Source organism: Trachinotus anak, unplaced genomic scaffold (genome assembly GCF_046630095.1).
Source record: "Trachinotus anak isolate AG129_WGS33_773 ecotype Australia unplaced genomic scaffold, CSIRO_AGI_Tana_v1 ptg000025l, whole genome shotgun sequence".
NCBI lineage: Eukaryota > Metazoa > Chordata > Actinopteri > Carangiformes > Carangidae > Trachinotus > Trachinotus anak.
In genome coordinates this window covers 8,175,164-8,191,071 of record NW_027273876.1, presented here as the reverse complement: position 1 = coordinate 8,191,071, position 15,908 = coordinate 8,175,164, and the positions used below count along the sequence as shown (strand labels likewise).

Genomic DNA, 15,908 nt, shown 5'->3' with positions numbered 1-15,908 from the left:
AACTCCACAGATGCCCCAGGGAGCTTGCAGCTTATGCAGACCTGCTTTACTGTGCTGAGCCATGCTGCATATGATATTAGCAGAAAAAACCCATAATAAGACAAACTGAAGCATTTGGCTCCACAGAAACAAACAAAAAAAAACCAAACCTGATGCCAATTTTCTATTTTCACTTTGTAGTGGCTAGACTCATCAATATTGATCTGCAAACTCAAAGAACTTATCAGCATACGTAAATAGTAGAATAAGCTTAAATCTTGTTTGTTGTTGGCATATTTATCTAACTCAGGAAACTTAAATCAATATCAAGTGTGGCTAAGAAAATAAATTCCTCTCCAATAGACTCTAACAAACTGACTTTGTGTCTCTGGAGAATAAAACAAGCCTTGGAGGTTATGCTATTTAAAATACAATCTTCATGAAGTGGTTATTACAGAGTTTTTGAGGAGCAGATTCACATCTGCTTCTCTTCATAAAATGTAATCTAATCAAAGGAAACTGTGTAAAAAGGAAAGAGCTAAATTCATACACAAGCATCAAAAATGTATCATGTATTATACCCTGCTGCTATTGTTGTATCTTGTATTGTAAATTGACTTTATTACCAGTAGTAGTAGCCATAGTAGTAAATCCAAATAAACAGAATACATGATGAGGTGTGCTATTCTATCATCAAAGGGGTTATTTGTAAGTCTTGTCTGTGGTGATTGTCGACTGACAAGAGCTACAGCCATCGTTTTGTCTACAAGACAAGGGGTTATAATCCGCCCTCTGCTACATCCTCAGGGCAGATCGGAGGCTAGGTGAGTTGCTCTCAAAAAAACAGCTGTTTATGCTAACGCTGGCTACGTAGGAATAGCTACATTTTGAAATTTAGAAATAGCTTTAAATACAGTGTTTCTTCGTGTCATGTTTTCAGTGTTTCGATGAAACTGTTAGCTTGGTTGAAACAGTTTCTTTGGTCCACAGTCCATGGTGTATTAAACCACTTCTTCTGATCAACTATTGATGTTTTTAGTTTTAATACGTGGTTATGTTAACCACAGTTGAGGGAGGACAACGAGTTTTCACTGGATTTTCAGTGCACATTTTTCATAATAATCCAAGAAATATGCAGATATAAGAAAAGTTTACTTACATCTCATTCACGCTTGTTACCATTTTTTGCCCATTTTGCAGATGCTACTTTTCGTAGATGTAGCTAGGTGGCTAGCTAGCTATGCAGGACAATGACCGTACACAGTGTTGATTTTGTCTACAAAGTTCTTATTGGTAAATTGTTCCTCCGTCCACTGAAAATGACCAGTGAGCACTGGCCCTATGCAAACGGCTGAACAAACCAGAGACAAGGTCTGTAATTCAGAGGTCTGCAACCGTGCTAACAAACACCATTTCTCTAGAGCACCAAATGTGTATTAATGTGCAGCTGAAAATAGTCCCCAACAAATGCAATGTAAACTGTTTGTGTCGGTTTTCTATAATATACAGAATACGTGTTTTTAAAGATTGGTTGGTTTTGGTCTTATTGTGGCATTTGCTGAAAATGAGAAAAAAAATAAATAAATAACACCAGCCTTCTCCTTTTACCAGACTGACCTGCTCAGTGACCACAAAATCTGCGTGAAGATTTTCATTGGACTGAAAAGCTGTGCAACTGTCTGGGCATGCTGTAGTGCGCTGTCAGCATGTGTGTTCAGCAAACCTCCCAAAATTGTGATCACAATATCATTTTACCACTGTCTGTCTGCCTATGATTACTATGTTTTTTGCAGTTTCCACATTTTTTACAGCTACACCAGCTATTTAAATTAATTAGGCTCCAATAACAAGTCCATTGAAGGTACAGAGCTCTTTTACTAACTGTCAGACACATGAGTTTAAAAACCAGCAGCATGGTTAAGAGAAGATAATGATGATAACCATCCCAGTTGAAATGCCGCAGGGATCTGAATGAGACAGCTCACAGGGATAGCTAAGTTAAATATGCTAGCTGGCTGATTACATTTAATTCCCCCCATCTGCCATGGCAATGAGAACAAATTGGGTTGTTGTGGCTGCTGATAATGCTAATCTCCTGCAGTGGCAGCGGGATATTACAGTAAAACAGGGAGCCACATTGAGATGTCATGTTATGGCTTTAGGAAGGACTACATCACGCATAAATGAGATTCTGTCGGGTTCTTTCAACTGAGAAAAAAGCTATTAGCGCTTTAGCTCTACTCCCTATCCCTGCTATACGATTTGCTTGATTAAGGTCATTTCAATATGACTTTGTAGTGTGTATCCATTATCCTGCCAACTCGACAAATTAACAGTCTCTGTCTCTCTCCTACACATACGCACACACAAACAAATATATCCACCACATGCCACACATACTAAATACAGCTTGTACACAGACAGGATCACAGTCCCTTCCAAGCACGCCCTTGACACCTCCTTCTCACTCTGACCGTTAATACAGAGACGAGGCTCAGCTCTCCCTGCTCCTCCATATGCAGCTCTGGGACAGTCAAGCCAAAGACGAACACGTGCCCATCTCGTCCAACATTCAAATCAAACATACAGAAGATAGTAAAAGAGGTGGATTCTCCCCAGGCAAGAGCATGTCCTGAAAGTTTTTGTAGCTCCCTGGCCTAATTGTACAGCACTTGCCCTGCTGCTGCAACAGTGAGCGATTTGTGGCCTAAAGCAAGGAATATATCAATGCCAGGTTGAACCTGTGCACCTTGCTTTATTACACCTATTGTTACTGAACCTAAGCAATATGACTGTGTTTGCTCAGACCATGTGTTTAGTGCAGCTTGGGCCTAGACAACTCATGACAATAATGGTGGCCACAAACACACATCAATCAAAAATACAAAAACACCCAAAGCAGACCTGAATATATTCAGGACAGCACTTTTCTGCAGCTTCAGTATATTTCCACCTGGCTAATGTATGCACTGTTATGTTTGTAGCCGTTTTTGTTTTTTCTAGGTTTAATAATTTCCATTCAAATAACGGGTCCTGTGACAGCACCTTTTCTGGAGAGAGATATCAGCAGGTGAAGCCATTTCTAAATTGTTTACCCAGTCAAGAGTAAACTGAGGTTTCAGCCTCATGTCTGTGAGTGATAACAATAAAGGTCATTGGAGATAAACAGATGCGGATGTCATTATAGTTGAGTGACAGACGAATTTCCAACTGTCAATAAACACAGGTGGGTTTCTTATCATCAAGTTGATTATGTGTGTAATGATAAATATTGGATTTTATTTTACCAGTTTGTAAAATACATCTCTAAGCGAAGAGCCTCAGCCTGTTTTAGTAAGGCGAAATCTTACCAGGGATGACAAGAAGGGTCAATTATCGCTTAACATAGGCCTAAGCAGAGCCTCTCCGAAAAGGAACCTGTTACCAACCAATACATCTAATAAACTTCAGAAAATATATACAAAATCTCACTTATTAGGAATGCCAAGAGGAGTTAATAATCTCTCTTCAGGCCTAAAACAAATTATCCAAAAGACAGTATTAAAGATCAACTGGTTCCCAACCTGTCGGCCAAGGCCCACTGGTAGGCCATGGAGGTATTGCAAGTGGGCCAACGTATCAAGTACAGCAAATAAGAATGTAAACAAAATGTTCCTTAATTGTTTTTTTCTTGCATTAAGGCCTATCACTGTGATAAGCCAATGACAGGAACTTTTATGTTGTCACTGGCTGCACCACTTTGCGGCTTTGATGGACCCCTAACTTTTCCTCTAATGCCACTGTGCGGTTAATAGTTTGTGGTTTTGTTAGAAATTGACAACCATTAGATGGAATGCTCTACAATTTGGTGCGGACATTCCTTTAACCCTATGGTTATGGTTGGTTGCAGAACAATGGCATTAATGACTTGTGTTTAGTGCTAAAGAGCATGGTAGCATACTGATATTAGCATTTAGCTCAAAGTAGCTCAATAGAGTTCCTGGTATGGCTGTCCACTCTCAGTATTTTCTCTTTCCTTTACTTTTACGTAATTATATTCAATTGTCTATTGTTACATTTGTGTATTCATGGACACCAGGAAGTCTTGCAGTCAGTCACACTGGCAGAAGTTAAGTGATCCTTGAAACAATAAAAAAACTGTAACCTATAACTATAAGTTCCCATTATCGACTCATAGTGAGCGATTATAGTTTGATTATAGTTTGTTTGTTAAAAAGCTGGATCATCGTTTGAGTCTTGGGTGTGCCGTCATGCCAGCCATGAATGAAGACAGACACACAAGCAGAGTGGCAGCATTTATCACTCTGCCTGCAGCAAGGCATAGAGGAGCTTCACTAGTACAGAGACAACTCTCAGGCAGATGCCACTATAAATAATGCATGAACAATAGAGCCAGAAGAAGAACCTTGGAACAGCTAATTATTCAGCTCGACATTTCAGCAACTCACATTGCTGCTGGTGTGTGTTAATACACTGATGTAGTAGGTGCAGCCAGGCTCCGTTATGAAACACATTAATCTACATGTACTATCCTATCACAATAAGTAGTCCCCTCGTACTCAGCCATGGTAGAAGACGGAAAGAGATTTTGTATATTTGGACAGTCTGTGGGCTGTGGAACATCGCTTTGCTTATGAAAAAGCTTTCCTGTTGTGCAAGGCAATCGTTGAGCTTCTCTCTGTTTCCTTAGCTTTTCTTTTTTTTTTTTTTTTGCAGACCATGAATTGCTATCCAGCTTTTCCACAGGAGCAACAACACAAAACAGCCTCTCCACTCAATTAAGAGTCACCCACGCTTGTGTTAGGAAGCCAGCAGGATCCCCTTTCTTCTCTGTTTCCACTGTGAATTGTATGTGAGCATTCCAAATACTCGCAGCAAATCCCCCCCGACATTCACCTCCAGTGAAACACATACATGGTAATGACAAGAAGCAAGAAAGCGTCTCTTTCCACCACTTCTGCCATTTTGATCTCATTAGTGTGCAACAATCAGATCTCCACAGATAGTTGATTTGATAGGCTGATCTTCGGATTCACACAGCAGAGGAAATACAGATAACTAATAGCTCATTTAACTGTTATGGTTTCTCTCATCTTAATTTTCAACCCCCGCACTGCCACTTTTAATTGGAAATAGGCCTCATTTTCATATTTTCTACAATTGCATACTCTCCTCTTACTCTAATTTTTCAAATTTTTCACATCCATAATTACACTGGCCGTTAGCGCTGGAGCATAAATCCTGTGGGAGGCTAATAAATGGCTGAGGTTGATGACAGGAGCAGAAAAAGCCACAGCATGCAGAGTGACTTTGTGCTCGGGAGCTCAGTGTCACTAAGGATGCAACAGCATCACGATCGCTGCTCATCTGCAGAAAAAGTGAACCCTGGTCTTGCATTTATCAAAGAGTTCTCACAGAGGAGCTGAGTTGATGTGGCATCAGTGACCGGGTCATTGCCATCATTTCACTAACAGCAACAATAATGACTCTGATCCATGTTTGGATGAATCATCTGGTTACTTATTGGAGCTCAATTACCTCATCCAACCTGCTTTCTGTCCTTATGTATGTCTTGCCGAATGAAGTGCTTTATATGCCAGTGTGCCTGGAGTGTAGCCGAGTGCGGAAATGGCAATGAAATGTTAAGAATAGTCAAGATAATTTTAAGATGTTCAAGTCAAACAAAAATGGCAAATATTCTACCGTCTTACATGTGAGAATTTGGTGTACTGTTTTTTTCCCTTATGATTGTAAGTCAAAAGTCTTTTAAAAGTATTTTAAACTGTTTTTGGACAAAATGCACAATTTAAAGAGGTCTCTAACGTGTAGTGGGCATTTTTCACTAGTTATTGACATTTTATATTTGAAACAAGATAAAAAGCCTACAACCAAGCTAACAGCTCAGTGAAGCACTGTACTCCAGGCTAAATGCTAACAACACCATGCGAACATGCCCACAATGGCAAAGCAATTAAAACAAGGTCGCCATAATTATTTTCATTGTGGATTAATCTGATTATTGTTTTCTGCATTAATTGGTTACTTAATTAATCATTTGGTTTATAAAATGTCAAAAAAATACTCAAATCAAATGCTTTGTTTTGTCTGGCCAACAGCCAAAAACCCAGTGATATTCAGTTTACAATTAGATAAAACACCAAATAGAAGAAACCCATGGCAAATGATAAATTTGGAAAATGACTTGAACAATTGGTCAATTATCAAAATAATTGCTTTATTGTTTTTCTCTCAACTGACTAATGCATTAATCAACTAATTGTTGCTGCTCTAAATGCCATTTTGGGCTTTGGTAACCTGAGATCAGCATTTGTCACTGTTTTTTGACATTTTATAATTTAGAAAATCATCAATAGATCAATGATGAAGAAAACAAAAATTAGCTGAAGCTCTGAAGCTCATGCATGTACCGTATATAAAACATTACAATTATTTTCTTATACTCCCTTTCTTCAGACATTCCTTCATGAATATTGAGGATGTAGATTTAAGCACACTCAGAGGCTTGGATAAAATTAAAGAACCACTCATTGTTATCTAATTGTTGCATTTATCACTGTCCTAAATCAAATTAAATCATAAGCACCAATAAAGCTAATGGTCACTTGTATTGTTGCCTCACTCTGTGCTTGTCTTAACAACCAAAGGAGCCGAGGAGCCATTTACCTGAAAAAGATGTAGCAGTTTTCCCTCATTAAAAATGTAGCTGGCAGTACAGCAGGTGCAAACCTTAAACAGCCCTCTGTGGTTGGCTGAAAGGCTCCACGGCTCCTTAATGACTTCCCTCTCTGCACTGCTCAGAGAGATGGGGGAATCTGGCCGTGAATGAACAGCACAGTATTGTTCACATGAGCGGCGGCCTGAGCTCCCACTGAGCAGATCCACCCGAACACACCAGAATGCAAATTGGATTGGACAAAAAAAAAAAAAAAATTAAAATCAAGAAGTAAAACACGTTTTTTAACTAATCAGCAGATTCAGTTGGATATAATCCGCTAATTAGACCTAAACTTAATTCGCAGACTGTGCATTTCTAACCTTTTTGCCTGGGTGAACTGTGTGTGGGGGAATCGTGAGATTTGATATTTTGACATTTGCAGTACGGCATAAACACTGATGCCAGTCATATTAGAGCTTGTACAACGCCCTGTAACCTGCTGTGGATTATCCCGACACCCCCTGCCCCTGCAGCTGTTGGTCTTAATGTTCTTCCTTTCAACATTTCCTCATTATGTCTCCATGCCGGATAATCGTATGTACAGTGGTCCAATTTAAACACCAGTCAGATCAATCAAACCGCCATTGCTTTGTGTGCCCACATGGTGATTTTTTTTTTTTTTTTTTCCCCTGCTTTATTTATATTCAGTATGAATATTCCTGCTTGCTGTTTTCACACCACCTGTTTGCCAAGACAGCTAGTAAACAAATACAACCCCGTCACATTTCAGATGCTGTATCTCACTGCCCGGTGCAACAGAGAATAGTCGTGTCTGAGCAGAGCCAAGCCAGTTTGGCCGTCTGTCTCCCCACAGTATCACATCTCCTCGTTCGCTGTGCTTCAACAATCGACTTGATTTTTTTGATTAGATTCACAAAGACAAGCAAGGCAGCAAAAAATTCCCATGCAAGTAAGCACCAATCAAAGCCAATTTCTTTGACAATGGATCAAACCTACACTCTTCTTTCAAACCAGAGCAACATGGTGAGATAAAATAGCTGAAAATTAAAGAACACAACCAGATGATTTGCTTTTTTGGCAAGAGTTAGACCACAGAATTGATACTACTCACATGTTTGTATGCTACATATGTAGCTAACGCCAGAAAGTGGTCGGCTTAGTGCTAATTAGCGTTAGTCGCCAAGAAATAGATACAGCATGTAGCTCCCCTGTGATAACACAATTTTTTGTTTTTTTATACTTCTGTTTGTGTCAGATTAAACAAATGAAACAGAAGTTAATGAGCGAGCTTTAGAGATGCTGGTAGGTATATCTTTTGCTTCACGTCTATTATTATTATTAGTTATGCTAGCTATAGCTCCATGTTCACCTTACAGACACGAGAGGGCGTCAACTTTGTCATCAACTCTTGGCAAGAAAGTGAATAAAATTATTTTACATATAACAGTGAGAACTTTTTTCACTAATCCCACCAAACCGCAGTGGCCCAAACCTTGAAAATGAGACGATATCAGCGTGGTGACACCAGGGCTGCCTATACTTCCTTTTCCCTCCATTTTATGAAATGTGATTTGATCATTTGTTATTTGATATTTTGTCCATCTGATTTTTCCCAGCTGTGCCATCCAAAAAGCCTCAACATCTTGTTTTAATTACTTCACTTTAATCATGTATTTACTTGAATTTTTAATCTGAATACCAAAGCTAAACCTCTGAGGAGGTCTTGAATAAATACCACTACACGCATTTGACTACACACACACACACACACACACACACACACACACACACACACACACACGGTGGTTATAAAAAAAAGTATCCACCCCCCATCTGTGGCTTCTTACTCTTTTATGATTTTATGAATTTAACCGCAGCAGATTAATAAAACTTTAATGAAACTGATCAACAGATTTGTTTTCGCTTTGACATTTAAGAGACTTTCTGTAATGATCAGAAGCCAAAAGCCTAATTAATCCACTGGGATTCAAAGTTGTAAAACATTAAAAAAAAAAAAAGAAGAAAAAAGTCAGGCAGTAGTGATGATTAAACAATAGTAGGCTACATTACAATCAGACAATCAATCAAAAGAAAATCTATAACTGGGCCAATAATGATGAAGTGAACCCAAAGCCCATATCTCAAATTTAGTTTTTCTGTTTTATATTATCAGTTGAATTTCTGTTTTTAGACAAAAAATACAAAATAATCCAGTAAATGTAATTACTTAGTTGCAGCCATATAGATACTGTACTGTAAAGCCATATTCACTGTGATAATTGTTCGCGGCCCTAGATCAGCCGTGGGCCCCTAGAGTCACCATAACCTTTCAAACTATTAATGACAGCACTTACGCCTCTTTTTTGTTTATTTCTACATTGCTTTTAATCAAATAATGAGGTCAAGATCTCCTCCAACATTTGCATGTGTCAAATTTAGATTCCATATGCAACTAAATGCAGGTAGATTGAAGACACATCTAATATCCAGCCTCTGCAGAGCTGGAGCAAATCTTCTCAGGACAGCGGTGGGGTCCAACATCCCCCAAATATGCTGCTTAAAGCCCCATCCGACATCGTTCACTCCTGCCCTTTGGTCAACCAGTGATCTAATGAGGCAGGTGTTGTAAACCACTCCAAAAACCAGAAAAGATAATATTCAAATTTACATGGCAGCAAAAATTTGCAATTCAATTACAAATTCTCTAACAGGGCTGTTCTGTGTCCCTGGAGAACCAGAGCTGTCGGACACATTCCTGCGTGCCAGTGAGCATGGTCAAAGGTAATGCAGCTGCAGCCTGGCTGACATTGATAAGACTATCTCTCTAAAGTGATATCTCTCAGCTATGAGATCAAACAACCATCCGGTTGTCAAACCAGAGGCTCGGATCTGAGGTGCTGCTAACCTACTCTTCCTCAGAGATGTCTGGAGTCCTGATTCATGCCATGTTGTCTGTCTTTTGGTACCAAAGAGCCATCACAACTGTATCGATGTGGCACACCCAGCATCATAACCCCCATCGACCTCTTGCCGTGCTCACTGTCTCCCCATCACCCACATATCCCCTGGTTGGTTGTGTTTTGGATGCTGACAGGAGAGAGTGAAAAGCAAGGCTGGGTAATATAAAATCTATTAACCCATCTATATGAATGAGGGTGGATTAGTCCACCCTCAGAATAACACTCGGAGTAACACAATACATTTCAACAGCACCATCAATATCAGGCTCCAAATGACCATAAAGTTGAATCAACACCTCTCAGTTTCAACACTATAACTTTCATGAAGATGGGATTTATGTGAGGCTGTTGTATTAAACTGCATCAGTCTTCGCTGGGTAATAAACTGGTAACTGAGTTGTATAGTAGTGCATATATTTCCTTCCTTATATTACCTCACTTCTGATATGCCTGCCCTAATCATTAAGAAAATGACCAGATAAAGATAATAGACTTTTGGGGCATGAGATAAAAGAAACTCATATACCAATACAGATTTTGCTATTAGAGATGCACCGACCTGATATGCAAGCTCAGTACTGGCACGATACATGATGCAAATACCCCACATCAAGGCACCAGAATCTGTAGTGTTAGATTCAGTTCAACTCTAACCTTATTTTCCCACGGGATGCATTTGTCTTTTAGCCATTTGAAACAAAGAACACAAAAAAATGCAAAGATCATGTTAAAATGCTCCTCACAAGCACACTTAAAACTACATACAGCAGTGAAAGCATGATATAAAAGCTGGTGGACCTCCAGCCATCACCATCCCACCCATGGGAGACAAAAGATTTTCTCTCTCTATTAGACCTGGATCAGTGCATACCAGTTTGGTATCTGCACTGAGGTAGCTATTCCTGGAATATTTATGTCTATATCAGACCATTGTGGGAAATTGAGAAAATTAATGAGCAGGACTGCTTTATGGCTAAACTGGATTTACAGGATTTGGCAAACCTTGATTTATCAGGTAATTAAGTCAGTGGATTAACCAAAAACAGACATTTTACTGTGTCACCATATAAAAAAGAAAAGAATAAGAATAAGAAAAGGCAGCAAAATGTGACATTTGAGAAGCTACTGGTAAGTGTTTAACATATTATGCTTGAAAAATAGTTACGGAGCAGTTTTCTAATCATTTCAGCTACAATTATGATCTGACTAAATTCAGGTCAGTAGGAAATTCATAATGTCTGTAACTTTATTAATGAATTTATTCTCCATCTCTAGTGAATCTCCTGGCATGACTGAACAGAATAAACAAAGCTGTCCCTTTACAGCCCAGAAATCAGTCTGGATAACAGATCCACACGAGAATAAGAATTGTTTGTTCCCTTATGCCAGATATTTGTGATTTAGAGGATACACGTTTGATTGATCTTGCTGTGTGGCTTTTCAGTCTGAGAGCTCTGGAAGCCTCCTAAGTGGGAGCCCTACATTTTATGTGCAATATGGCAGATCAATGAGTATTGATCAGCGAATACAGACACTGTTCGGGGCATCACAGTTACCCAGAAGGAGCTTGGGAATGGCTTTTGAGTCTTGGGATAATGTCATAGATTTCCTTTGAGTTGTGTTTTATTCACTCTCACATAAGAAGGTCCATAGATAAAAGTGTCAATTTAACCATACAGTTGCATTGTGAAACAGTGGCCCATATCAGCCAATTCAAGGGTTGTCACTTCATGAAATACAATACAAGAAAATAAGGCACCTTGAGAGACAATGAAAGAAAATGTGAATTTATCAAACACGGCACATGCGCGCATTTATCCATAGGCTACCCACGATCTTCAACCACACCAGCCTGTGTTATATCTCCTTTTATTTTTGTTTTTTTGTAAAAAAGTATTTCTGATGCAAAAACTGCTAATGTTGCGTTTATGTGCACTTCAGAGCGACAGTTCGCTGTGCGCAACATCACCTGAGCCAACGAGCCCGCGTCGCCTCCACAGGCAGCGGCACCGAGGAGAGGGAGGACAACACGCCTGCGTAATTACACCAAACACACACAACTCACGTCTCTGAAGCGATTCCAGTGCTTGATCTTACGGCTGTACTGGGAGATGGTTGACAGCCATTGCTCATCTTCCATGAAATTCCCGGCTTTCCCTGCCTCTTTCCCACTTTTCACGTCCACCTGGAGGGAGAAGCCCACCAGCAGGGACAGGCAAGCGACGACTCGCGCAACGACCATGTTGTTCGGGGCAGTTTGGTCTGGGATGTGTCCTCCTCCTCCCGCTGCTGCTGCTGCTGCTGCTGCTGCTGCCTCAACACACTGAATGGAAATGAGAGAGAAAGAGGAGGAGAGGGGGAGAGAGAGAGAGAGAGAGAGAGAGAGAGAGAGACAGGGAGGGGTGAGAAAGAGTTAAGGAAAAGATTAGATCCTGCACTAATCATTTATTTCTGCTTACTTGGATTCATTATTTCTGTCTTTTTTTTTTTTTTTTTGGCTTTTTCTTCTGTTTATAAGCAGCCCACACAGGCTGTTTCAGAAACCCTAACAGTCACACTGCCAATGAATCACACAAGTGGAACAGCTGTTTATTGTTGTGCTGATGATCAATCAGATTTTATTCATTGCGTTAGAATGATGCTGGCAAAAGGCCACAGTTTGCCTAATATTTATTCCAGCAAGACTCACTTGTTCCCACTATAACACAATCAGGCGGTGAAATTCAATTAAACAATAAAGTCGGAGCAGTAGGTGAAGGAAATTGCTGCAATTGAGCTAATACCGTAAGGCAGTGGGGCCCAAACTGGACTCCCCGGACTGCTGAGGGTCGCTGAAGGACTCCCAAGTGGCCTTGGGGCAAATGAGGTTCAATTTAGCTTAAAATTAGCTTTCATTCTTAATTTATTCATTAGCAGCGCAGAGAGAGAATGTATTAGAGTGACTCAGATCAGAGGTGTCTCTTATCTTTCACAGATAAACCAGGACCTGGAACAAGCCTTTGTTACGGTTCTGTTGACCAAACAAGTTATCAATGAGCAGCTGTTTTTTGTGTTAATATTGTGGCGATTCCACATTAAAATGTGACCCCAACATTCTTCCTACATTTTAAGTAGTTTTAAAGTTTAACAACAAATACCTTCAGAAGCAACATCATCCTCTTTATGAGGTGAGGTTGTACCGTAGCAGTGCTTTTTCCAAAAACACATTTTCAATGAAATTAGCATAAGGCAGTGGACACAGAATTAGCCTGGACCTTTTGGGGGCACTCTGCCTGGTTAGTAATCCAGACTTGGTTATGCTACTAACTTCAAGTCTCTAAAAATGTTATTTCAAGGTAGGAGGAAGACACTTCTAAACATACATGGGTCCATATCATGATGAAGGTGATACTGTGTCATTCAGGGAACATCTCTGTCAGTCCAGCATTAGGAAACCACCTTTCCTAAAAATGTTTAAAATCAACTCAGCATTTCATTATTTTCTACATAGATTACGCAGGAAACCACTTCATCCTTGACGCCTCCTAAAAAATATGGCCACATTTCAAGTGGATAACTTCAGCGCTACATTAAATGGACGACGCCTGATGTCTTGTGCATTCACACACCTCCCTGTAGATCAGCAAGACATGAGCTTATTTGATATTGAAACCTTGAGGTCTTGGATAAAATGGAAAATAGTCTTTCATTGATTTCAACAGTCTGCACAAAATTATGTTGTAAAGATGGATGGCGGGATTGAAGAGGTGGGATATATTCTGGGTTTTTCTGCAACAATCTGTGACCTGGAGCTGTGCTGTGCCTGCACATCATTTCAAGTCTACCCACGTTACTCCTGCTGCTCCCTAAACTCTCTGTGCCCTCTCCCTCTCGCTTCCTCCACTCTCTATTTCATCCCCATGAAGATAAACATAATCCAGCGCTCTGCAAAGATTCATTTTAGTTTAAGGTTACCAATATTGGTCGAGGCTCAGTAGCCAGGGGCAGGTTCACATTCCTGTGATGCTGCTTAGCTGGCCGAACTAACTCTGACACCGCTGTCAAAATAGTTGATTTGGCAGATGTAGGCTTTCCCGAAAGTGCAGAGCACCAGATTTGGACAGCAAGGGCAGCAGGAGAAATATCCTGCAGCGTCAGCCAGCTGTGCACAGCACCAGCACGAGAAGCTGGACATGATGTGTTAATCGAGAGGTCGTCGTCAGTCATGTCGTGATGAGGATGGATGTGCTGCAGATTAATGGCCACATGGCTGAAATGGGTCACTCAGAAGCGTTTAAAGACTGTGTTCTGCTTTGCATCATTAACTTTTAAGGACTGAGATATTGGGAAGCCTCTCTCTGGACCATGGCGGAGGAGGTTTCCTGAGGGAATCCTACATGGGCAAGAACAGCAGCAGCAAATGGAAAACATGATGATGAGAGGCTTTGAGTTGTTCATCTCTTCAGAAGTTTTAGGGACGAGAAAACTCCAAGGATCTTTATTTTTTTATTGCACAGGGCTCTTATGAGCTCGCCACTTCTGCTCCATCAGTATCTGAAGTAGCAGCACAGTGACCAGGAGCCTCTAAGGACCACTAATCACACAACAGACCATTTTTATACTTGCAGTACATATGGTACAAGCAAAGACGACTTTATCGCAAGTTTCTGCTTCACTGATCAGTGTCCTGCATCCTCACAACAGCCACCTTAGAGCACCCCCTCTAAATTCTCAATTTAGATTATATCTGCTTATTGAGTGTCCCTCAACAAATACATTTACGTTTCTAATTACTAAGACCACCATTACTGCCTCTCAGTCTCGATGACAGCGGCGAACAACCTCAAAAGCCATGAAATTAAGTCAGAGCTCAGATTATCCTGTTAGCATTCAACTACAGCTGTTGTGCTCCCATGAGGCCCTAACAGCCTTTTAGAGGCCGAGAGTCCTGCAATGATGTTGTTGAATGCTAAAACATTAATTCTGTATTTGTTAAAATGTAGAGGTGCTCAAATTTGTTGTGATGGTAAAGACATATTTATCTTAAAATACCAATAGAAAATACCAGCAGCCCTCTGATTGGATCATTTACCAGGTATCTGTGGGTATGTACTGTCTACAGTGGGGTATAATGGGAATGGTAATGGTAATTTATACCTGACTGAAATCCTGCATGAGTTGCTTTTTTCATTACAATAATAATTTTTTCATACCTGAGGAAAAATAAACTGCTGCAGGTATGGTGTGGAGCATTAGTTACCGTAGCAACAGAGGTCAGCCTGAATTTGAACTATATCGGATAGATGGAAAATACCCTGATAATCTGATTTGCATTGCCCTTTTGTTTCACTTCTTTTCTTCAGCCTGACATTGTGTTCATTTTAGCCAATTTCTTCTTAAAAAGATTTTGTTTTAATTATCAGTAGCGTATCCGTCCTGCTGCATCATTTTCAGTAGAAACAGAAGCTATGGCAAACTTGCGGATGCATCAATCTTATCCACACTTTTTATGTTAACATCTTTGTCAATATTTTACATGAATGTAGCTGAGTAGCAAGCAAGTTTTGTAGGCAGATGCCTACCCCAGTCTTCATCCCACCAAGAAGATGCGATTGGTTGACTGTTTCTCCATTTGGCAGAAATCGACTTGGACAAATCAGAGATGTGGGACATGATTCAGAGGTTTGAAACTGATGCGTTGAAGTTAGCTTTATCACTAACCCTGATTTGTGTGGCAAACAAAACTGGTATTACAGGCAGTTAAGTGAGCTTTAACGCTTGAGTTGACTTTTTGTTTTTTAATTTGCTCATTGAGTGTGTGGATATTGTCACAATATAACACACGCCCTGACAATTTCCTTAAGGAATAATGTTTGAGTTGATTTAAAGGACAAAAATGTGAAGCGCAGCCTCTTCTTTTTTAACACATGGAAGCAGCTCCGCACAACTTGCTTAGCTTAAACAAGTTGTGCGGAGCTGCTTCTTTTTCATATCAGAGTTACGCTGTGGAAGAGTGCCTTTAATTGTTAATGGATTAACTGATGCAATCAGTTCCTCCAGTTCCTCTCTAGGCAGATGTTGATAAAATCTATCTATCCTGTTCTCCAAGCATAATCAGTTTACACAAAAGGAGTACAGGGGAGGAAGCTGTATTTGAATAACATCAGACAAGACTGCAGCAAAATCTAAAGGCTTGCCTAGCTATAAATATTTGCTGTCTACAAATGTGAAACCAGAACATCTCTTTTCTAAGTTACGAACAGCTAGCGAGGCACAACACGAGCTTCACTGCT

The 15,908-nt window shown here is 40.1% G+C and overlaps 1 protein-coding gene across 2 annotated transcripts in view; it reads right to left on the bottom strand.

Annotated features, from left to right (window-relative positions):
• The window catches only part of LOC139608864 (testican-2-like), a 45,088-nt gene that overhangs the window by 28,941 nt on the left and 239 nt on the right, over positions 1–15,908 (bottom strand). The window contains exons 1-2 of one of the 2 annotated variants that reach the window (XM_071462976.1): positions 12,096–12,219; positions 11,693–11,959 (exon numbers count right to left, since the gene is read on the bottom strand). In XM_071462976.1, coding sequence (XP_071319077.1) covers positions 11,693–11,878 — 186 coding nt within the window. In that variant the 5' untranslated portion in view covers positions 11,879–11,959; positions 12,096–12,219. Of the gene's footprint in view, positions 1–11,692; positions 11,960–12,095; positions 12,220–15,908 lie in introns of those variants that run through there. The other variant, XM_071462975.1, reaches the window with a different exon arrangement.